The 25538-nt window shown below is 37.4% G+C and overlaps 1 protein-coding gene across 1 annotated transcript in view; it reads left to right on the top strand.

Annotated features, from left to right (window-relative positions):
• Positions 1-25538, top strand: part of ANO4 (anoctamin 4) — a 158990-nt gene that overhangs the window by 39618 nt on the left and 93834 nt on the right. Inside the window, exons 2-3 of the mRNA XM_062492530.1 lie at positions 18167-18339; positions 23714-23850. Of these exons, the coding sequence (XP_062348514.1) occupies positions 18167-18339; positions 23714-23850 (310 nt within the window). The remainder of the gene's footprint in view (positions 1-18166; positions 18340-23713; positions 23851-25538) is intronic.

Raw genomic sequence — 25538 nt, 5'->3', positions numbered from 1 at the left:
ATAGGGAGAGTTTGCTCTAGAGTCTGTTTAGTACCAGTAGTTCACCAGTTTTTCATCTGCCATTAGCTAAATGCATTGCTCCCAATCTCTTTTCTACTTCTAACTCCCCCTCCCTTTGTCTGTACTTTTCTTCATGTTATCTGGGGATGTATTTTTGACTGCCAAAATCTCTTTTAAAGGAACTTTCACCCACATGAAAACAAGGTAATGATGCAACTTACTTCAGTATTACTGTCATACATTTTTTTTAGACTTGTAGTTTAACAAAAGAAAAGGACATAGAAAAGCAAGACCTAATCTTTCTCTGGAAAAATCTGAAATTATAATTAAATAAGGACACTTGCATCTTTGTCCTGTAGTGCTTCTCAGGAAAATAATGGAAATTTATTCTCCTAATAAAAGGATATCTTTTGCGAAAAAAAAATAACTGCAGTACTAATGAGACTGGAGTGAAGAACTTCCAAATATACTGTATACATTTGTGACACACTTGGTGTGGTTGGTTTTGGGCACTTTTAAATATTACTAAAGAATATTTTAAATGTAAAATTTTCAGTGATGCTGGAACCTTCTTCTTCATGTAGTTTGGAGATATGATTTATCATCTTTCTTTAGTGGAAGAAGAAAAAGATTGCATATAACCAGGAACAAGTTATTGATGGAACATAATTTTGGATGTGATCAATCTGCAAATCTTGCAGTTCTTGGGAATAGCAATCTGGCAGCAGTGTACTTTATTTTGATGTCTGAAAAAGAACGTGCTGCAGAAATACTTTAGGAAGCTCAGTCACAGCTGCACAAGCATTTATAGACCGTTTTCAGAATGTGCAGAAGCAACTTAACTTGAACCTCTGAGAAATGTAGCAGTCAGTTTATGTTTGGAACCAGTTCCTAAAACAGATCTCTATTTTCATGACCAAATGAAAGCACAGCCTTACTGAGATCTGGCCAGAAAGTGTGTGTTGATGGCAAGCTCAGGTTTAGTGCTGAGCACTGGCTGACTCCATTGTAAGCTTCAGAGGGATGATTGCTTTAAAAGATATAACAACCCATGGTGATGTTTAAAGAAAATGGTTGTAGCTATTTTTTTAATACCTTAGGGATAATTGCTCAATATTTTGAGCATCACAATTTCTAGTGACTGCAAAAGGAGTAAAGAGCTCAATTTACAACTGGGGTTTAGCTTCTCACTCTTTGAAGCCCCTTACAACTAGCATGGTCAAAGAAACATGTTGTCCAGGCAAGCTCATTGTCATTCTGCTCACATGGATGGATATGCTGCCTTTCCCAAGAATAAGGTGACTGGGATTTGCTCTGTACCCTAAGGATGTGATTACAACAGTCTTTAGAAGCTGGCAGTTCCATTAGTCCTAAACCCAGGAAGTAGGTGAGCAGTTGCTGCAGGAATCTCCTCCTGCCTTCACATTTCCTGCAGGAGATCAGCTCTGGAGTCAAGAAGCAAAGGATTGAGTGTGCAGCTTCAATTCTGAAGGCACAAAGCCATGGCAAAAGAAAGCAGTTTGCACAGCCTTTGTTTCTGTGTGCAACCCCACTGTTTTCACAAATTGCCTATGGAAGTCGTAGCTCTCTTCCCCTTGCTAGTACATTATGGATCAAAGTGCATTCATGTTTCAGAGATTCTAAACCTCTTCATTGACTTGGGGTTTCACATACATTGGCTTCCAAGGGAGCTTGAAGAGCAGATTCGTGAATGCATTCTTGGACACTGAAGTTCACAAACTGAGCAATCTGATGGATTATATCTAACGATTTTGAGTGACTGCACTTTACAATGTGCTTATGATATCCACATTTTCAGTTTTTAGGGTCTGCTTTCCATCTGCTTTTTAGTTTGTGTATTTATTTCTGGTTAAGGTGTTTCATTGGTTTTTTTAAAAAAACAAATATAGTTTACTGACAGAAGCAATAAGAGTCACAAGTAAATTAAGTGCAAAACAGTAGGGTAGAATTATCATTCAGATTTCTTCCCAAAAAAGATTGTCTGAAGGTTTTCAACTAGAATATGCTGAAAGCTGTTCAAGTGGAGTTAGAGCAATTGCACCAACATGAACAGGAGGAAGTCAGAATCAGCAATTCACTGTAAGATAACATTTCTTTCTAAGACTCTGCATTAGCAGCATAGGACATTTTAACTTTGCTTTTCCCTTTGGAAAGATAAAGCCTGCTTTTAAATCACAAATTCAGTATTAAAAAATCCTTATATAACAAATCTGAGAATTTTGGTGTAAAAGAAAATTTCCAGCACTGATGGTAAGGTTTCACAAGGCAGGAGAAAGTGGAATTTTTTCAAGCTTAAGGCCTTATTATGGTGGTCTGTAGTCTTACTGCTTTCCTCAAAAGAGTCCTTTATTTTTGCCTTAAAAGCTAGTTAATACCTCACTTGTAGCATCTTTTCCATATGGTGAGACTTCTTAGTAGTGGTAAAGGCTCAGAAGAAAAGAAATAATTTCTGACAAGTTCTAATCCATCGATCAGAAAGCTGTCATTTAATAAAATCTGTGATACCTGCCTCATTAATAGTGTCCTTTGTGAGCTGTGTGGGTATTTAAAATAAATAGAAGTTATTTGTCCCTGCAGAACAATATGGTAAACCATGACTGTGTATTAATATACATTACTGTGGCTGAATCTGATGCTTACAGTTTAGCACAAAAGGTGTTTGCATTTTTAATTTTACAAGAAAATTAATCTTTTAGAGTTCTCTTTTTGCTTTTCTTTTTCTTTTCCTTTAAGAAGGTTGTTGCAGCTCCATTTTAAACCCTGACAATTTACATTTTTAGTTATTCCATGTTGATCTCTTATTTCTAACAGCACTAATTCTTATTCCTTTCAGGTATAAATTTATCTATTCATGGGGCTGAAAAGTGTGCACAAGTCTGTCAGAGGAGAACTGCAGCAAGCTACCCAGTGTCACAGCATCCACCTGTGGATGGGCATCCTTCAATCCCACAAGTCAGAGGGTCAATAGAAATGGAAGCCTCATCTTCTGGATCTACAATTTCATCAGTCACTGGTGGAAAACCAAAAGCTCATCAGCAAGGTAACAGACATGCCTTGATAACTTTTCCATTTCAGGTGTGACGTGCCATGACATGGCAAAGCTGGTGTTAACAGCAAGAGATCATGCTTGTGTAGAGATCAATCTATTGATTGTCAGAATTACTGGTGGATGTTTTGTTTACATTTGATGTTTTTGTTCATTAGAGATTATAGGGAGTAACAGAGGTTGGGACAGCTGAAAATGCAAAATAAAAATGTAAGTTCAATCAAAAAAACCTCTACAATGGTTTCCAAAGTGGTATCCAAAATGTTAATGTAGAGAGATAAGGGATATTGCTTTTTAATACTGTTTCCTTTATATATATTTAATTTTGATATGCCTTGAGCTAATTGCTCTAGAGGCTTCCGGCATACCCCATGGAATTCAGTAATTGACATTAAAATTGGTTTTGACGAAATACACAATCAAGGATGTAGATCAAACCTTTTCTTGCTATAGCACTAACAAAACCTGTGGATCTTCAAGAGATCTTACAGCATAGGTTAACTGGTTAACAAAATTAAACTTTTCAAAAGAAAGTCAAAATCTCCTGGGAGCCATCAGATTCTAATTGGCATCATGATTTCATACCTTGTTATGATAATTGCCAGTGCTATTTTAGAAATATCTTTTCTTATAGCAGGGGAGTACATTTGTACTGGCCATGCTCAGTCATTCTTCACAATGAAAATTAAGCTCCAAATTTCTTTCCTGAGCAGAGCAAATTAAAGCTGTCCATGAAGTCAGTTATGTAGCATATTTATTGGAGGGCCTCAATAATCTTCCAGGGTTGCTGCCCAGAAAAGAGCATAATATATGATGTATGCAGCTACTAGGGTGCTAGGAGGCAGAGTCTAATTGTGTGAGACAGAAGTTCTACCTGCAATCTCTTAGTGTACCCCCCCCACCCCTCTTAACTTGCAGATGTAGTAAATGGCTTAATTTTTACGGAAAGTTAAATTTTAGATTTTCTATTGTAAGTTGTTATACAGGTCTACTGCCATGAGTTTCATGCACTCATAGTATTTAGTCACTCATAATCTTTGTCAACACAGATTAAAGAATTTACAGTGACTCATAGCCATATGCTTTGTTTATTTCAGTCCTGTTCACTTGTTTGTCCTGTTTTTTCAGCCTCTGTCTTTTCTGTTGAAGTACAGAAATGATTACTACTGAAATGTTGCTGTTGCTAAAGATGCATAATGATGCATGCAGCATGTTAAGAGTTCGACAAAATGTCCTGCATCACAATTTTTTTTTAAAAAATAACTTGAACGTGCACAATAACAACACTTATTTTGAGATTCTGCATATTCTACAGCTATGTGTTGAAAAATATGGCCTGTGCTTTAATATTAAATTATGTGCAAACAGGAAATTCTGGCCTCTGATTGAGAAAAACATCCCTTTTTAGGTAGACCCCAGAGGTTTCCTGAAATGGCTTATTAGTGACCATTTGGATAATGATTATCTTTCAGGGTATGATATTAGTTTTATCTGTCCTATTCTCCCCTTAAGACAGTAAGAGAGAGCATCTATGACCTATGGAGAACAATTTTTGTATAACAGGAGTCTTCTCTTGACTAACTTATAGCCTCATTTTTTCATCTGAAATGGAGTATAATTTCTATGATTTGTGTCTGCCTTTTCAATTCTATTTGAGACCACTAAATTTGTGTTTGTGTCCAAGTTAAACTGCAACCATTTGAGCTGTATGCAAGTAGATCTAGAAAGGTTATAGTCAGCAGCAACAACAATGAATAACACTCCTAACAGAAAATTCTAAGTTAAACAAAAAATTATATGTCTTTCACTCAGACTCAGTCACAAATTAACTGCTGTAGCTTCATAATTAGCTTAAGACATCATTTGTCCAATGGCAGCACTTTATCTAAGATACAAGTAACTTGATATTTTAGAAAGACAATGTTCTTATGTATATTAATTACTCAGATACCAGATCTTACAACATTCTTTTCTAAGCTATTGTCTTGTTACTGCATGCAGTAAATTTGTAGGGTTATGTTCCATCTAATTTTAAATAGCTCATACAGTTTGGGTTTTTGCTTCTATTTGCTGCTATTACCACAATCAAGTAACTCTGACTGTTGGAGTAATGTGTGCTGTATTCGCTCCAAAATTCTCTGTCCAGTTAGCAAATACTCCAAACATGAAGGCAGTCTAACATAATAGAAGGTATTTTTAGGATTTAAAATGGCATTTTAATTCTTATCAGTAAAAGACACTAGAATCATGAAAATAAAAGCTCCTTGATAAAGTGCAAGTTGAGAGTATTTTATTCTTTGACAGCACACTACTTTCTGTTTTCTTCACAGCACCTTTTTCCCTTGTGCACTCTTTCTTCTTTCAAGAATGACAACTTTTATAATCTATCATGAATTCCATTTATTTGACAGCAGTTTCCTTTGAATGAAGTTCATAGGTAGCTGTATTCTAAGGACAAGCAGCAATAGATACTGTTCATTGTTCCAGCATTCCTTTCCAGTTACTTGCCTGACAGTTCTATTTGCAAGTAGTAAGGAGCCTGAGGCTCATGACTTCTATTACTAATCTGGGTGTTAGAATGGCTAGGGAGCAGTGGGTTGTCTGTACTGTACCTTATTTAAAAAAAAAAAATAAAAATTAAAACCTGTTTTGTGCAAGCTTGCAAAGAGATATTGCTCAGCCATGAGCAGAGCTACAATTTCTGAGCTTGGATTTTAAGCAGATATAAAGGTATCAAGTAACTGAAACAAAACACAGAGAAAAATGGAGAAACAAGTGGAAGAAAATGGCTATTAATGGGGAAGGGAAGACTCCTGACACCTTGGCAGGTGCACCCATAGGTGCACCCTCTTTTTCTTAGAATGAGGGAAAACAAAGATGAGTATAGGAATCAGATGATAAATTTAGATGTAATGGCAAATACGCATTTCTTTCCGAAGTCGGGGACAGCATGTTTTTAGTTTTGAGAAACCTCCAGTTATCATCTTCCATTTATATGAGCAGCTGTGGTGTGTTGTGGCTAGTGGGGTACAAAGCTACTGAGGTGGGGAGTTCAAAGCCATCAGGGCAGGCTTTGGGCTGCAGTGAGCTGGCACAATGCTCCTGAAGACAGTGTACAATAGTTGTGTCTGTGCTGCACACAGAAACCTCACTTGGAAAGCAATGGTGTCATCGTTTATGCTCTCTGTAAGAGCAGCAGAACAAAGTATGAAACAAGCTTGGAGGGGGTTAAGCTGTCATCCCTGTCCACTCCCTCAGTGTCAGGGTTAGGCAAATGTGGTTCCCTGGCAAGATGTTTTCTCTCTGTGCTGCTGGTAAAGCCTTAATGCATGTTGAGGTTTATATGTATTAGTGTAAGTACAGTAAAGTAGACTGTAATTTGTATCACTTACACAAATCAGTACTGCAGACAATCTACACAGCCAGAAGGAAGGCATGTCTTTGAAATAATTTATTTTTAAAATTTAGTCAACGTGTAAAGATTCTTCACTCTGGGAAACACATAAAAATATTCTAGAAAATTCTGCTTTCAAGAATTTAAAAAAATTTCAAGAATGTTCAAAAAGATGCTTTTCAAAACCAAAGAACTGTACATTTTGGAAAGGATGTTCCTTGCTAGCTGAAATGATGTAGACGTACCCATGATACTTGAAAGAACTTCATGTGCTGAAAGGACTGGTTTCTGGCATTATGGTGAAAGTCTACTGGGGTCATTGGAATTCACTGAGAAACTTTTCTAGTACTCTCTTGTTTTTTGTGATAATAAGCATTTGAGAAATTACAAGTTTAAAAGAAGGTATGTTTGTCTTGGACGGGTTTTCCTTTATGTTTGGGTCCCCTTTTTTATTGCTTATCAATCTGTAGCATTTTTATTGAAGATTGTACTTACTGAGCTTGTAAATAAGAAAGAAGAACTAGGGAGCTTGGCCAACAGAAAAACAGACTTGGGAATTGAGTAAAAAGGCATGGTTCTTGAAACTAGCAATCAAAATTAAATGAAAGAAGGAATCATATTTAATAAGCTTAGTCACAAATTAATTAACTTTGAATTATCAAAAATCTGGAATGGAAGCCTTCAACAGTGATAATTTACTGGGCAAAATATATCCTTTTCTCATCACAAAACATGCATATGCTTATTAGCATTCACATTTGATTGTAAATGGTCTTTAGAAGATCTGTGTTAGTTAGATGTGTCTTTCTGGTTAAATCAACTTTTCTTTTCTTTGCTGACTGGCAGGACGTGGGGCATGCATCTCTCCCAGATTAAAGAATAAAAACTCTGCAAATAATTCTGCCAGGAACCTCTGTCATGCAAGTATTTCTTGGCAGCAAATGCATGCATGGCATGGGGATGGCTGATGTAAATTCATCTGGAAATTTGAATTCACACCAGCAGTAATGCTGTTATCTTACTTGTCTAACATTATTAGGGGAACAATCTTTTTCAATATGCCTTCTGCTGGGTGTATATAGAACTTTCTCTCATGTGGAACGAGACATAGAAAATGCAAGCAAATTTCCAAAAAGTTTTGTATTCCCCTCATTAAGATAATTTTCATATTAAAACCCCCACATGTTTACAGGAGTCATTCCTATGCAGAAGGAACATTAATGTCCAAGAAACCAGGCTGCATATTTAATTTTTCCCTTTACCTACAGCCTGTGTTCAAAGCAATGTAAGTTGGAGAAATGGAGCAAACTTCCTCCCGTGCTGGTGCTTCAAGCATGATCTGTGACCATGTCCCTGCTGAACACAGACTGCTCCTTCTCCCAGCTATTGGTGCTCTGCAGCCTCTGCAAAGCTCCTAACAACAAGAATAGTTTGGCTCAATTACCATGAGGACCTTTTGTCACCAGACTGAGTGGCAGGACACCACATGCAGTACCAGATGCAGTTTATGCAGTACTTTGAAATTAAGAGCTGAACTAGATAGCAAGTTATGCAGAGCCTGAGATCTATCACTTTGCTTAAGTCATTCAGCCTATTTTATTCAGCCCTTCAATTTTCTATGACTAAGGTAACTTCTTTGAAAATTCCTGGTCCTAAGGTATCAAGTCTTCTGGAATGTTTATTCTAGGACTTTGGAGACCACTTTTGCAGCAGCTTGCTAACAAAAACAACAAAAGCAAGCACAAAAGGCATTGGTTTTCAGTACTATCTGTCTTGCTTAATTTAAATGTATTTGATGCAGGCAGAAATTGCATCCCTCTGTATCAATTTGTGCTGCATGTGACACACACAAGTACTGAATCCATCTGGTGGGGACCTGTGCATGCCCTCAATAAGGGGATTCAAAAATAATATTAATAATTTTAAGTGGTGACTTTGAGGGTGTTTTGCTTCTCTGGGGGCTATGTGTTTTTAAACTTAACTCTTTCCAAAGACTTATTTTTCTTCCTTCCTTCTTTGATCACTCTCCTGTTCACTGTTATAAAATAATCTTTCATTCAGCCCTGCAATCAATTATGCATGGTTGCTTTAAAATCAATACAGTTCACCCTCAGATTTCACCTCTCCTTGCTGTTGTTAGTTTGCAATATGTGGTCACAAAGGCTGCTAAGTGCTGCTCTCTGTGGATGTTCCTGGTTGTTCTACCAGCAGAGAGTTTCCTTACAAGAGGAACAAACAGGAAAAGGCTTAGGACTAAACTCACTGATCCTAGAACAAGGTTATAGTGTCCTGAGGCCAGTGTAACACAGCTGACTTAAAACAACTTGACCATTCTGTTCTGAAGAAAATAGACAATATGTAAAATTTTGCAAGGTTTCCAAGAAAGTAATGACCCATTTACTCTAAAAAATAACTTATAATTCAAGGAATAGTGAGAGAAACTTTGAAGAATCAGTTATTATGTTCCTGTAATGCTTGACTGAGAAAATGGGGCTTTTTCTTAGCTCTTTAGTTCTTGCTTAAAGGAGTTTAGTGTTATGTAAGACTCTATTTCAAATGTTAAATATGTTGCATATATTCCAAAGAAAGATTCTTGCAGGAAGACTGTCAAAAGATGGAACAAACTGGTTTCTACTTTGGCAGAGATGCTTTTAAATTCAGAAAAGGGATTTGACTAAAATAGGGTTGTGTAGTGTTACTAATTTCTACAAAAGTTTTCTATCATTCCGAAAGATAGCAAGACCTCTTTCCTAACACCAAGCCTGCTGGTTCACTCTGGTATCTTGAAATTAAGCCAGATCTTCCTTTATCATAAAAATAAAACACAAACAAAAAGCCAAACAAACAAAAAAAACAACTAAACAAACAAGCAAAACAAAAAAATCAACCCAAAACAAATCAACCAAGTTTTTTCTTGGTTTTTCTCAATCTAAACCTAAACAAAACTAATCAGGAGGAGGAGGGGCTTATTCCTTGGATGAGTAGATATGCTACAGGTAAATGCTTCTAGGGTTCTAATGGACCCATTAGAAATTCCAACCAGGGTACTGTGGTGCCGAAAAAGCTCAAAAGCCCTAAATAGTTGCATAAAACTCATCACAACTTAGACCAGGTATGAGTCAGCAGCAGAGCAAAAAGGTAATGTCATTTCTAATGTGTCCTTTGTTTCTGAGAACTTCCTTTGGGTCATACACACCACGGACTGTTCCTGTGCCATGCATGGGTGGATGTCTCAGGAGAGCAAATACGTTCTCTGTGTGCTAGGATCTTCACAGAGACACAACATTTGCTGCTCCCATCCTTGGGAATGCAGTGCTGTACTATTTTATGCTTTAGAGGTCCAATGGAGCACAAAGCATATGACTTTCAGAGGTCTTCTTCATTACTGGCAACATTCAGGGTGGTTAAAATAGAAAAACGGAGATGGCACTACAGTTTGGTACTTTATTTGAACCTTGCTTTAGGAATGAACCAAACACAGAAAAGCAATACAGGACCTGTTCCACTGATGAAAGGTTTTAAAGGTCATCATATTTTTTCAACTTCACATTTTGTGTTGCCAGAATGCTTGGAAATTATGACCCTTGCTATTCTGATACTCTCCTACTGTTTGTGAGGGAGATTCTGCTTTGTGCCAGTTGGTGAAAATAATGGTTTTTGGGTAGGCATCTTATGTGAACAGCCCAATACTACTCCATGCATTTTAATGTCAAAGTGCTCTATTTCTCCTTTGCAGGTTTTGGTAATACAGTAGGTTGCAAGGCTGTATAAGAAAGGTCAAGTGCACCAGGACACCAGTGTAAAGGGCACGATTCCTGCTGTTTGTAAGGTTCTCTCAAAGACAAATTAAAATTTTGAGAAGGAATTTTTTTACAAAATATTATATAAATATTGGTCCCATTCTCGCACTCCAGTTTGTAACTGAATGAGTATATTTATCATAACCTCATAACCTCTCCCTAATTAGATCTCCACACACCCAGGCTGGTAGGTTTGGAACTATATCCTCTGTGATAGATTAGGGTAGGATTCATTGATCTGTATTTAATTTCTGTACAAAAAGCATATTTCATGGGGTATTCATGGCAGCTCTTGTCAGAGACAAAAGTAAGAAAGACTTTGCAATGGCAGTGGATTTCTGGGCTTCATGGTCCTGGCCTGGGAAAGGGCTTATGATGCTGTAACTGAGGAGCAGGCCCTCCAGCTCATGAAAACTGGAAACAAGATAAGTAGAAAGGGGAGAGAGAAATTTGGTGATGACCTGTTAGCTCAGAAATGACAGAGAATATAGAAGGAACAGATTTGTGGGAAAATGGATGGTGGTAGCTGGGAATGTTTATCATCCAAATGAAACCTTCCACTCCAGAAATCTCTAAATCTTTCCAAATTGGAAGGGACAGTCTGGGTATGGACTGGATGTACTTGTACTGTTCTTACTCCCTTTGGCTAAGCATTTGGTGGCAGAAATAGGAGCCTGACCTGGATAGACCCCTGCTCTACTATCCCGTCTTCAGTATAAGCATTTTCACAATCCTATGTTATGTTCATTCCTCAGCAGTCTTAGGACAGATGAAATTCCCCAAATGGTTTCACTGCTGGTACCTTCTGCCAGAATTAATTACCAGGTTATGTTTAGACTGTGAAGGCAGTGCTGTGGTACACTATGAGTACAACTGGTTGTTACATTAAAACACACCTGAAACAGACACCTGGTATCTTTAAAAACTGTCTTGATGTCCCACATTATAATAAAGTAAATCTTCGGTTCAGTGAAGTTTTCTGTCATATTGTTCCCTGTGTAGCCAGATTTTCTGTTTGTCTCATTAATAAATTACTGACTTGAGAACTGGGTGAGGGTTTTGCAATAAACTGTTTGTTCAGCAAAGGTTTTCCTCTCCTCCCCTTTATTAATTGCCTGCTAATGACTCCTGATATTGCTAAAGGGATTTATCAATCACAATTGGTTAGATTTTTCAAACACAGACAAATGTTTGAACACGTGTCATAGGGATCTTTGATAGTTGTGTTTTTATATGCGTGCTCACAATATAAGAGGAAAGAGGAGAAGCTAACAATTATTCTTAGTGTTTTTTTAATAGAAATAAGGGTAGTGGGAAATAAACTGAATTGTTCAATGTGTTTTGATCTTAGACTTCTTTCAAGATCTTTATTTGCAATGTACAACTGTGGAGAAATGTCTTTGTTCTGTGGCTTTGTGCCATTTTCAGACTGTATCTTGTGAATACCCATCTCAGGCATTGTGACACTTGAAGAAGGTAGTTCTGTTGCCTGTAGGAGGGATACTTTGGTGCCCTGTCTCTTTGTTTAATCACTGAAGTCCTTTTAGGAGGCAATTCCAAAGGCTTGTTGTGCAACTCTGTTCCTTTCCTGATTGCCGAAGAATCTGAACCAGGGCCAAATACAGCCAAGAGATTGGAAATGTTAGGCATAGGAATGTGTGACGTTCTGTGCTTGGGGCTTCTCTGTGAACATTTGGGTTCTTTCAATAATCAGAACATTGAGGTATCCTATGAGCATAAAAGGGAAATTAAGCAGGAGGTTGTGGGCTTTTGCAGAGCAGTCCAGTAGCTTTCCCATTTGGGTTCTGCCCATGTGGGAGACGTGGACTATCAGCTCTCTGCAGTTGTTATCTGTTCAAACTCGCTGCTTTAGAGGGGCCTCCCCCTTGATGATCTGAGTGCAGTGTTGGTGGGTTTGACTGCACTCATGCCTACAGCTCATTCTGGGCAGTGATGGAACTGGAAATGTGAGAACTGAGGGCATTCAGGCTATCGTGACAGTAAAGGACATTTTCAAGGTATTGCTTTGTGCCTAGGGCTATCCGTCCATTTTTTCCTATGGTTGTTTCTGGAAAGGCATTAATAGCATGAAAGAGAAAGAACAAGTGCTGAACATAGAACTCCCTATATCTGCAGTTAAATGGCACAAACTGTATGTTTGATGTCAGCCAGGGTTTAATGGAGGGGAGAGTGGACACCATATGCCATCAAAATACCATAGTCTGTGATAAATCACTAATATTATGTGTTCAGAAATCTCCACTGCTGCTGCTTCTGGAAGATAAGAAAAGAGTTTTTTCTAACATATTTAAACATGTGTCATGTCTTGCATATGTCATGTATTAATTACAATGCAAAGGGAATCTATTTTTAAATTTCCTCTCAAAAATAATTCCAGTATTTTTACTGCTTGCCTTTGACATGACTGTGCACATGACCATGCACAGACACATTATGGCATAGGTACCTCATTTTAGCTGGAATGATTTGGGGTTTGAAATTTTTTTCCTAATATTCCTTGGACTTTCTTATTGAAAATGAAGAAGATATTTATTATATTTTTATGTTATATGTTTATTATATTATTATTCCTAATTACATTTTTATATTTTATTCCTACAATTATGTTATAGGAATATTATATTATAATTATATTATAGGAATATAGATTATAATTTTATTCCTATAATTTTCAAAATGAAAAAGACATTTTTGTGCCTTTACACTCTGCTTGCATGCTAACAGGCAGACACATTATTTTATTCATAAACAATGTGAAAGGCATTAAGATAAATGGTGTTTTCTGAATACTAGAAGATATGTTTAGCTATACCAAATAGTGATAGACTATACACTTTTGTTTTAAGCTAATTGATAAACCAAATAAGAATATCAAAAGTTATATGAAAGTTCCTATGTATTTATAGACATCTATGGCAAACTACCAGGTCAGAAGTTTTTCAAAGGTCTGCAAGTAATTCCACAGTATATCCAGTCTTTTCAGTCTTCGAAACACATTGAGTATTAATGCTATTGTTATGGATTACTTTGTCTTAAATCAAAAGTCTACAAAGAGCTCTCAGTGTGTATCATTAACAATTACTTAAAATGTTTCCAAAACTGTGGATTTTTGTAGCTAGACAGCTATTTGTCCTGTGGCATATATTGGTAAAGGTAAGTACCTCATACTGTGAGAAACTGAGACCTTTATGTCACTACACATGCAAGTGTAGATGTGGCAGACAGCTGGTCTTACTCTGGTGTTACACTGCCTAAAATGTACATAAATAAATACATCAAGTAATACATCAACAAGTTCTCAGAAACAGAGAAATAAACACGTGAGTTTTCCTGTCTTTATCCCCACTGCCATCTTCAAAAGGAACCCAGGACTGGAAACAAGCATGGAAATGAAAGGAGAAGGGAACTTGCTGCATGCACCCCATCTCCTCTGCAGAAATTTAAAACTGTGTTGAAGCTGTAAGGTAGAGGAAGCTTAGTGCTGCTGGCAAGGAGCAAGGATGGAAGGAAATTTTCTGGGTAACAATCTTTAACCAGAAAGGAGTCAAGTGTTGGGCTAGTGAACCAAAGTTGCAGTTGGCAAATGAAGACTTTTTCTTCTGTGCAGAGAAGATGAAGTTCAAGGCAGGACACAAAACAAGTTTCTGCATCCTGCACTGAGAACATACTTAGCAATTATAATTTTGCACTGTGAAACTCTGCAGTACTGTATATGAGACATTTAAGGTCAGAAACAAAAAATTAAATACTTTTGATATATTGAAATCTATCTAATATAATCACTTAAGTACAATTGATGTGTACAGTATTCACGTTATGCTGCAGGAGAGAAAAATGCCTAGGCAGAAAGAATATAACAATACTGGTTTGTGAGGAACAAAAAAGAACATGATGTAGGATTTCTGAGAGAAAACACTCTCTGACCAATGTAGCAAAAGCAGTTCTTTCTGAAAGATTTGTTATGATACACATCAGCCTTCCATTTAATGAAATAATTATCTATCTTTGAGCTACTGCTTTTAGGCCAACTTTATATTGCTAGGAAGGCATGTGTATATTAATATATATTTGCATATACTCTATGACTCATAGAGCAGCTTGTGGGGTTTTTTTGAAGCACTAATTGAACCAAAATGGTTTTCATCTGTTGCAGTTGCATTTCCAGTGAAGTCATGGGGCAGATCCTGGGAAGGCCAGCTGTGTTGTGCATTTTATTTCCACTCCTGTCACAGAAATGAGAAGTGCCAGAGCTGAGAGCAGTAAAGCTGTGCTATACACACACAGGCAGACCCCTGACTAACATACATAGGAGATGCTTAATGCAATTTCCCTTTGAAACTCTGGCTTTAGTTGCAGATGACCTGCTGAGAACTCCCAGGAAGACGTCAATAGAAAATGTACCTGAAGGTTTGATTCTTTAACCCATGTTGACATGGGTTTGACAAGGGCACCATGCACAGCAACTTTCTGCTTGCTTTAAAGAGGCAGGTCTGCTAAGAAGGAGCACAGGCTCTGTAGAACTTACATGCAGTACTTAGTGTAGCAGCACAAACCTGCTCATGTTAGAATTATATTTGTTCTTGCCATCCTCTTCATGGTAGATGGCAAAATCTCTTTCACTACAAGTTGGAATGACCTTGTTTAACATCAGTACAATATTAGCTACATTGGTACACAAATCCCTTCTCTGATGCATTTGGTCATTTTTATATTTAGAAGTATGTTAAAGTTCTGACTTAGAAAAAGCCATCTCATTTAGCCTCTAAAAATTAAAGATCTTTTAAAAATCTCATTTTTTTCCTAACGTAATTAATTGGGACCCTTCAAGACATATAAAGGAAGAAGCATGTTATTTTATGCACAACTTTATGCATCACTCAGCAAATCAAAGGTAGTGCCATGAGGTAATTTAAAATATTGTTTCAGTTGAACTAGAAAGTCTCAGTAAACTGGGAAAAATATCAGACTGATCTTTTAAAAAAAAAAAAAGAAATTTAAAATCTAATATTTACTTTACTTTTATATGAGTTTATTTCTCATACTTCTGTGGAAAGAGAGTATTTACCATCCTCTCAGATAATACTGCTTAGATTTTTCTCAGTGGGACATGTCATTGATGAAGTATAAATCAGCAGCTGCTAAAGCAAGAGGGAAATGCTAAAGGCAGGTTAGTGAGCTGTCAACAGCAGCAGTGACATCAAATACTGTCTTTGCATGTAGTATTGCAGATCTGTGGTAAGGCGAAGAAAATAAATCTCTGGAACATGGGTGAGGTCACTGTGGCTTTTTCCAAAGATCATCTAGTTTAAAACCTCTGTCTGACAACAAGCCAGAAATCATTAATTAGGCCAGTCCACAAACTACCACATAGGTGGTGTTTCTCTCAGCCAAAAAGAAAAGCAATAGTCACTCCTGAAAAGTAGATGCTGACAGAAAGGGAAGAGGATAGAAGCCCAAGTGCCCTAATTCAAGCCTTTATTGACATAATTAAGGTCATGGAAGAAGAAAGCATTCCTGCAATCCCTAATTTAAAAGCTGTGTTGTTGGTAAATTATTTTTCCTTGTGTTGGTGAAGAAAAGTTTGTAATTAGCTATGTGTTTTATTATAAATTATTAGTAGAAGATTACACCTACAATTTTGGCTGAAATCAGGCTGGATGCTGTTAATCTGAAATTTGTGCAGTGAGGCCAGATATTAAGGCTACTGTGAATCAGACAAGCATAGAATATTGTCATTTCTGTGGATTGCTGAAAGCTCCCTATACTGCAAGAGGATCAAATACAGGAGAGGAAATGCGAATGCAGCAAAATTGTCTTGACTTCATTGTCTGAAATACAGCCAGGTTTAGGCTGGTCATTTTCTGACCACTTCCTAGATATTTTGGTTTTTGTTATTTAAAGAGGGGTTTGAAGTCAGCTATGTACATTCTACAAGAGTTTAATTTTCTTAGCAAGTGTATGGTTAGATAGTCCATCAGATAGCAGCACTTTGGGACCTCCACAGCTGACTGGCCCTTCCTTTCTCCCTGGCCCAATTGGTTCAGGTCTGCTGGAGATGCTGCAGGATCCTGCCAGCTTCATCTCTTCTGAGGAACAGTGACTTAAATGTAACAAGGATGGAGAGCTTGGGGGAAGAAAGGGTATTTTATATTTGTCCATATTGTCATTTCCTCTAACTAGGGTTGAAGAAAAAAGGCTGTTGGATGTGAGGATGCAAGTATGAAATGGTATATGTTAAAAGTGGTAGCTGAGTATTTAAGAGAGTGAATTATATAACTTGCAAAGCTGCTTAATTGAATTGCTGTCCATTGATTACTTTTCTACTTCCATCATATAGTTTGTATGTATTTTTCAGCAGCTGGAGTAATTTTTCTTGGGCCTTAGAAATCTCTTTTGGAGCAAATCTTAGTCTCTCATCTCTGAGGCCATCTGCACATTTCCCTAGGCTGCTATTGTATGAATAATCAGTTGTCTCACTTAAGAAATTCTCTTTGTTCTACTTCATTAAATGCTGACTCCTGCTGCTGCTATGACAGATCACATTGCAGGAATCTACAAGGGGACTTGTCTCTGATGTTAACAGTGAATCTTTGCTGTGGAACAAAAGAATATACTGAAGCAAGCACAAGACAATTTGAATTTATAATATTTTAACACTGAAAAATAATAAAGGATGAAGCTGGTTGAAGTGTACCCATTTTGACATCTGTATTTCCAAAAAAGTGAAGAAGGGCCTGTAAAATACTTTTGAGTAATTTTGTGCCTAGGAAAATTATTTGTTGCTCCCATCTAGCCAGTAGTGAGGTAGTAATTTGGCAAGGAGAAGGGGAAAACACAATGGGTTAGGCCAGAATTCAAAGTAAGAGCAGTTTGCTACAGGCAGACTGTAGATGAAGGGAAAATGCTTCTTTCTAAAGAATGAGTGATAGCATCTAGTGAGGCACTGTAATCTAAATGACCTGAAGGTTTGCTCTTCAGCCTTGGCCTTTTTGTCATGAACTCTTTTCCCAGATATCCTCCTTACCACTGAAAGTCTCTGCCAACTCTGTGCATTAGGTACTCAAGAACGTCATGTCTAACAGATGACTTTGTGAAAGGTTTTCCTGCTGCTCTTTGAAAACCAGAGGTATTCCCAGTAGTTCCCTCTTTGTCTGTGGCCAAATACCCTGTAGCCAGCACCTTGTGCCTGTTTGCCCATTTTCTGTCTACTCTTGATATGCAGCAACATTTCTCTGCATAGAAAGTGTCTGCTTTCAAAACTTTCTGTTGTCTTTGCTCATGTTGAAAGAGCATTTAAATGGGTAAATCTTGTGTCTATTTTTGTGTGTAAATAGATTTGAAACTGTGACCCAACAGAATAAGTTTTAATTCTTCAATGCTTTTAAACAGCAACCACTACATACCAGTGTGGATCCGTTTTAAATGGACTCCAGTGCTGGACTTCTTCCTAGACTATGTCATGTCATCAGGTTGGCATGCATGAATTTACAGTGCCCTGCATCTGAAACACACTGTCCGTGCTCTTTTTTGTCCTTATGATTGTTTCCTCTCTTGCAACTTTCTCCGTGTGTGTTTTATTCTAGTCTGTTTGTTCTTACGTCATTTGTAACAGCATCTCTTGTTTGTTTTCACATTTGGGAGTTAGTTTTGTAGATGGTATGGTGAGGTGATGGTTATGGCAGCATAAGGTCACCTGAACGAGGGAGTTGCCAGTGATGACTCTGCAATATTGTTGATAGCAGAGAGTGTTGTTGTTTCATTTTATTTAGCTTTAAATCAGTCCATGTTCTATCTGAAGCTCCTTGGCTTGAAGAAAATTTGGTTCTGCTAAGCAGGAAAAAATGGAAATACCTTCATTCAATGTGTATGTTTCCTCACCTGAAGCCCCTTGGCTGGATTTTCTACTGCACTGTCACAAACCCCATCAATCTCTTCAATTTCTTCAGAAGGAAGAGAGGATTTGCAGGTTAACCAGCTGGAAACGCAAATATGGATAAAACCAGACATCCAGAAGACAGATGTGGACTTTTCAGAAATTCTTAATGCAATACAAGAAAGTAAGTCCTTCCTTGGATGCAAAATTGTGTTTACGGTAGAAGATTCAATTGAGATGTATTGAAATTATAACTGAAGGCACACACAAAATGATGAACTGAATGATAAGTATATATTATTAAAATCTCTCAGGAAGTTCAATGGATTATTGAAGGCTAGTAAGAAATCTTTTACTATCAGAGAAGTCACAGTAAGATTTGAATAGCTGTGTGCCAAAGGATTCCAGCAATATATATTTTCTATGCAGACATAATCAGAAATAGTAAGATTCCTGATAGTTTAATCAATTCTTTGCACTCCTGAGTGACTGTGTGAACTAATAATGTCATTAAAATGCTGCAGTTGGGGTTTGAAGACTGGATTTGAAGTTCCAGTTGTTTCAAAGTTTTGGGCTGTAGTCACCTTTTTGCAGCTGGTATTTTTTGGGAGAAGTCATGAGGTTGTCACAGCAAGTGAAGGTCTGCATGCCTTAGATGCTGCACAAAATTATCTCTTTTTATATGTTATGGTCTGTGGACTAAGAATTAATTGGCTCACCCTTCTTAAATGCAACTGCAGAATGATCTCAACACTTGTGCTAGAAGGAGTGCTACTCTTGTTTATAACGGTGGAAGACACTCCCCCTACCCAAAACTGATCCAATTATGGAATCAGATAGAATCTGGAAATTCAGTGAGAATTTTTCATAATAGTTTGAAATTCTTATGCAGGCTGAGAATCAAAATGCAAGGCATGGTTTCCTTGCTTCCTTATTTTCCAGTTTGATTTTGAACTAGGTGTTTGGCATAGCAATTTTCTAGAGTGAGAAACAGCAGCTTACATTTTAGAGTGCTAAAGGATGAATAAGAAGGTGTAAAAACTCAGAGTCTGCCTGATTTTTGCCACATGAATAAGGAACCACACAGTGGTAGAATCACGCTGTTTAATGGTGGTATTTGTTTGGGGGTGGAAGGAAAATGCTCAGGTTAGTATGATGATGGGGGTAATAATTTGAAATTGAATCACCTTACTACTTAATATGCAGGTTTAGGATTAATTTCATGTTTTCTGATTTAAAAAGGAAATCTTAATATTAGGTTTTTTCTTCTCCCTTCTCCACACCAGCAAAATCCAAATATAGGCCTGGAGGCATTCAGGATGCAGACTGGAGAGGCTGAAAAGGCACTGTAGAGCCTTTCGGGGTGAATAGATAAAAGGGCTAAAGATGGAAAAGCAATTTAATCTGGGAGTGTTTCAAGAATTAACACTTTGATTTATGGATTATCCACAAGTTATTTGAGACGAATGCAGCCTTTACAGCCTTGGAGAGTGTTTTTCCTTTATTCAGAACAGACACAGGTGCTGTTGGGAAGTTAACCTCTATGTCCTTTACCTTCATCTCCTTCATCAAAGACTAAAGGAATTCTGTACAACCCACAAGAGGCTTGTTGTGTGTCCAAGGGGATATTGCAACCTGCAGTCTGCTGCAAACATCATCTAATTGGGATAAATATGTCTAAATATTCTTTCTAGGGTAGTTGCTCTGAACAGTCAATGTTACTTTTAGTCACAGTTGTTAGCATTGAATGATAATTTAAAACAGGCTAATGATGCTTTTAGAAACCAAATAATTTTTCTTGCTAAGATAAACTTTGGAATATTGACCTTCAGCCAGCATTATCCAAAGTGAGAGTATACTTGACGGCTTGGTGGGACTTTTACTAATAAAAGGATAGTGAACAGAAACATTATATCCGAGCATGTTTCCATCTTCTCACATAATAACGTAGTCAGGTCCCATTCTTTAATGAAAGTTGTTATTTTATTTTCGGTATACATCTTCAGAAAGTTAAAGGAATTATCTTGTTTTTGAGGTCAGCATCTTGATCTGAAGTGACTTGTGGACCCACTGAGATTGTGCATGGACTCCTAGTCAGAATTTATCCAGTTTTCAGAATATGTACTTCTACTATATTTGGGATAAAAATATTTGTATACCCACTTGTTTTTCCCTTTTATTCTTCAAGAGATTCTGAAGTATCAAGTCATTTTGATTTTTTTCCTGCAAAATAGAACATGAGGGGGAGAAAATAGTTTGCATATTTAAGCTGATATAAAACCAGAGGGAGAATTCTTAATATCTCCTGTAGCAATGCATGTGCTGCTCTGTATTCCTGTCAAATTTCACTGCTTAAAAATACTTGACTGCATCAGTCTGTCTCTCAAATAACATTTATATATATCGTAAAGCCATTATATATCATTCTGTTAAGAACATATGTGGGTACATGCATGTCAGGGTCTGAAGGGGACAAGGAAAATGGAGCCTTGATTATCCTTTTAGCAACATTTGGCCATGGAGGTGTTCAGTCCATTGGAGTGGAAGGGCTGTGCCACCTACAAGCAGCAGGAGAGTTATTTTGGAAGTACCATAACCATTACAAATGTAAAGCAAACAGGAATTGCTATATAAATTATCTATTTGGTTTCCTAAAACAGTATTTTATTAATTTATTTTTTAGTATATAATGAGACTTGGGGTAGAAAAATTATCTCAGCAAATGTTGGGGCCCCATATTTTCTGTAGTGACCAACCAACACACCAATTATCTGTGTATTTCTGATATAAACAGTTTTCCACCGTGGGCAATCTGGACGAATCCTGGTAACTAATTTCACTAACCAACCGAACGTTGCTTCCACAATTTCTTCACTGCTGAGATGGACTGTATTTTAAAACTACTTTAAAATAAGATTTTTTTTTTTGGCTTCTCACAAGTCCTCAGGATAATCCAGTAATTCTGTGTTTTCAGCCTCCAGACACATTCACTTTCTTATGCACCAACTTCTGTATCTCAAAACATTCACTTAAAAAATACATATTTTGCAACCCAAAGCATTACCAGCACTTCAAGGAGCAGTAATTCTAGTATTTCAGAGGACTCATCTTTTATACCAAAGCAATCATAATGTCAGAACAAAGTTTAAATTCCCTCAAGTGTAGCAAAGAGGCGAAACTTTCATTTTTACAGCTTTTAATGACAGTGTCTGCAACAGACATATGTATCTTGAATAATCTTCAGAAAGCTTCACTATTTAATTACTTTTGGGGTGTTTTCCTCAGTTGTTTTCAGATTATATTGAGGTTTCAATTGTATACAGATTCACGTGTCACTGTCATGGAGACACTGATGGGTTTTAATTCAGTTAAGTTCAAGTAATTCAAAATGTTTTCTGTTTCAGTTATTCTTTCTGTTGAATATTGAGATTAATTCTTCTCATATGAACATGCGTGCAAAATCTGGTCATGATCTACATCCAAATTATTATCTGATGGGATGGAATGTTTCTAGTCTTGACTTTTGAAAGTGTAGGGACAGTGAAGGACACGACGTTAGGCTGTGCTGTGCTTTGTTGTGGCAGTTCCCCTCTCTTTTATAAGCATCTCTAGTAGGATTTTGATTGAAATGAATGAAGGTGGAAAAAGAAGTCTGGAATATTACTGCTGCATGTGTGCTACAAATTGGAATCTGTTTGTTGCCTTTTCAGACTCCTAAAGCCTCTGTGGTTTCCGCTAGGACAAGTTGGAGGCAGCCACAGTGACACTGAGGAGCTGAAGGCTCACATCACATATAACTAAACAACACCAGAAACTCAGAATCTATCTTACCAACTATGCTGCTTAGGTTACATGAGGCACATTAGCTTAGTATTTAGAGTGGATTAATTTGACACGAGGACTCCTCTGTTGTTTATGAAACTTTTAGTTGTTTTCCAAACAAAACTCTTGTAATTAAAAACAAAATGTCTTTCATTAACCTTGTCCATATTTTATGCATGAAAATGAAGATAAAGGATTATTGATTATTTTGACAGGTTTTTCTTTTTTTATTACCTACAGATGTAATAATAGACTTTAGATGCTGCAAAAGACGCATACAAAAAGGGAGGAAACCTTTTTCCGTGATCATGATTGACAGGGAGAGTAGTATATTTAAATTGCAGCATATGTCTGTTTTAAGGATAAATATTATGGATAAGACTCTCCTGATTGTGAGCATGAAAAACAGGCCACTTGCAGAGACTGGGGAGTTGGTATTATCAGCAATTTTTTTAAAGAACTCTGAAACTGGACTGTGACCCCTGAAGAAGGGAAAGGTGAAAAGGAGGTCACAAAATGCACATGATTGCTGGGAACAGTTAGTGGCTATTAATTTCTGGTAGCAATCTGGTCTCTCCACAATGCAGGAATGGATTTTTACCCCTTGCAGCCAGTAGTTAGAAATGGAAATAGTTGCTGCCAGCAACTAGAGGTTTTTGGCTGCTAATATAGATTCTCACCAACAGGAATTACAATTGCCTGTCACTAAATTAGTGGAGATGAGGACAAGCAAAAGCAACATGAGTTTGTTGGACAAAAGAAGAATGATTCCAAAAGTCCGTCAAGCTTGCAAGAAATCTGAATAGGGATAGGGGGTCAGGCTAATTTCTGTCAAGACTATTAGATATTTGCTCCCACTGTAGTCAGTGGAAGAGGCTCAGTAGCTGGGACCTTTGGGGGTCCCTTCTAAAAGTTATAATTCTATTTTCATAATTTTGGATTTTGCTTATGAAGCATGAAACTGGAGACCTAAAGTCCCTCCACAGCTGAAGCGTGATCCTCAGCTAAGGCATTTTTCTTCTCCTGGCACACATCTCTCCATCATGTTTTTCACTGTAGTGCATGGAGTGCAGAGTGAATCTGCCTGCCCTGCTCCTCCCATCTGCCAGTCACTCCAGACATTAATATCTATATTTTTTATCAGGTTGGTTTACCACAGCTTTAATCTGTAGATGTAAGCAATTTCTTCATGCAAGACTGAGGGCTGTGTGGTAGGTGGATCTGAAAGTGTCAGATTTATATGCATCAAAACATGCCAAACTGTGAAAAGAGAAATACCTGCCCAGGTTTGTTTACTCAATGCCTTTCAAGAAGCAGTATTTGTTTAAGGCCTTGTGCCTCTGGCTGCCCCACAGCTTTGTACAACTTCAAACTTCACACTTTGTATAGTAGGTTAAAATTCTGCCTCGTTATAATAAGAAACTTTCAGATACAATACTAATCCAGAAGGTTGTCATTTAAGCCATTTGCCCCAAAAGAAGCTGAGAAGATAGCTAATATCTGTTTTATTGTGACAGCAGATTACTTATTTTTCATCAGAGGGTATTGTGGTATGCTAAATTTTTATGTGGCTCACTGATGAAGAAAGCATTCCAACAATGCTCATCAGATTTTAAAATTAATGTAGTAGATACTTATACCAAAATTAAAAGTGAAATTATTGAAGGGTTATACTTGCTGTCTTCATTTGGTTCTTTGGTGATTTGAATGTGTATTTTTTTTTTTTTGTTTTTTAGTAGCTAAGGATGTCAATATTTTTTTTGATGAGTTAGAAGGTGTGAACAGCCCTTCCAAAGACGATGATTCCCTGCTTCACCATGGTAACTTGACCAGTACTTCTGATGATGCCAGCAGGCTGGAAGTTGTGGGAGAGGTAAGGACACACAGAATTATTAATAAAATATCTATTCATGCCCATTATAAAGATGGAATAAATGTAATTTGATTTTAAATCTCATTCTCTACCACCAAATTGTGTCTAATCCTTCCCATGAGAACTGGTTTTCCATTCTAAGATTATCATGCTGAAATATAAAATATGTCAAATTTGAAAGTTTTGATTCCATACACCCTCAGTGAAACACCTATAGAAATCTAAGGCTTCAATGCTTCTGAAAATGCTGAAAAAGTTTCCCCTATATTCATCCTTTAAGGTGAAAGAGTGTGGAGGGGATTTATCTACAACTCCTGTGAGAAGCATTAGGTGTCAGTTAAGAGACACATTCCCTCCCAATGAAGAACAATTCTGACCTGATGGTGCATAAAGGTGATTCAGAGAGTAGACCAGGGAGGGAACTTCCAGCACATAGTCCCTTTTAAAATCTGTGTTAAAGCAGGCAAAGTGTCATGGACCCAAGATGAAAATTTGGGCCCTAATTTCTGCCCGTGCCTTTTGCGAAGAAATAACCACAATGCCCTTTAACTTTGCCTCCCACTGCCCTGTCACCCATGGATGTTAGGGCTGTCTTCCAGTGGCTGAAGAGACCAGGGACTTCTCTCCTTTCCTCCACTCAGGAATGGGACTACATCTGGACTCCTTGCTGGACTGCTCTGATGTTACCTGCACGCCGTGCCTGAGGAAGTTTTGACAGAGGGCTGAGTGGAGCTGATCAGAACTGGCAGGGCCATGCCAGTATTTAAAAGGAGGGGAAAACCACAGGACATTGCTGAGGGCCCTGCCCTGACTCTCTTTTGTTTACTAGTTTTGATAGAGTTTAGAAGAGGCAATTAGAGATTATCTTTTTCAGGAGCTAGAGGGTTTTGTGGTGCAAGTTCTTTTGTGCAACACTGCTGAGGAGAGAGACAGAGATTTTCTTTGTCCTAGAAATTCAGCCCACAGAGAGCTTCACTCCTCGAATGTTTAGACAGATAATTAAAGCAACAAAATTCAGGGCACCCTGAATATGTTTGACCTTGCTCACAATTTCATCTTCTTTAATCATAGCTCTTCCCTAGCTTCCCATACAACATACAAAGGACTCTCTTTGCCTTCTTGCACTGTAATAGGTTTATCTGACATGATATTCCCATGTTGCATTTTGGGGCCATGTACCATATGGTCTTTAGCAAAAAGGAATAGGTGAAAGGCATATTATTTTTGTGAGTTAAAGAGGAAACATTAACAGACAATGATCAGAAGGACATGCTGCTGTTAATGTAATAATATTGAAAAAAAAATACCTCAAATCCTCTTTTTGTTTTCTTTTAGATGTGTTTGTGGGGTTTTTTGTTTGTGGGGTTTTTTGTTTGTTTGTTTGTTTTTTTTTTAAGGGAAAGGGAAAACCTTTGAGGAATATGAACAGATTTAAGGGGTCTTTTTGTAACCATAACTGAGGAAAATAGCAATGTAAGTCACATATAAGTGTAAGAAGGGAAAAAAAAATGAAAATTGAAAGTCGTAGTGGGACTCCAGGGATGCTGCAGACTACCAAAAAAATGTTTCAAAGTACTTGGTCCCTGGCAAACTCTAGAAGGAAAAGATACGCTGTTCAGATGTTGTATGGTTTGTAGGGATATGTGTGGGTAAACTCTTTGGCCTAAAGCTCTCCTAGTGTATGCATA

Source organism: Cinclus cinclus, chromosome 4 (assembly GCF_963662255.1).
Source record: "Cinclus cinclus chromosome 4, bCinCin1.1, whole genome shotgun sequence".
NCBI lineage: Eukaryota > Metazoa > Chordata > Aves > Passeriformes > Cinclidae > Cinclus > Cinclus cinclus.
This window is presented reverse-complemented; position numbering and strand designations above follow the sequence as displayed.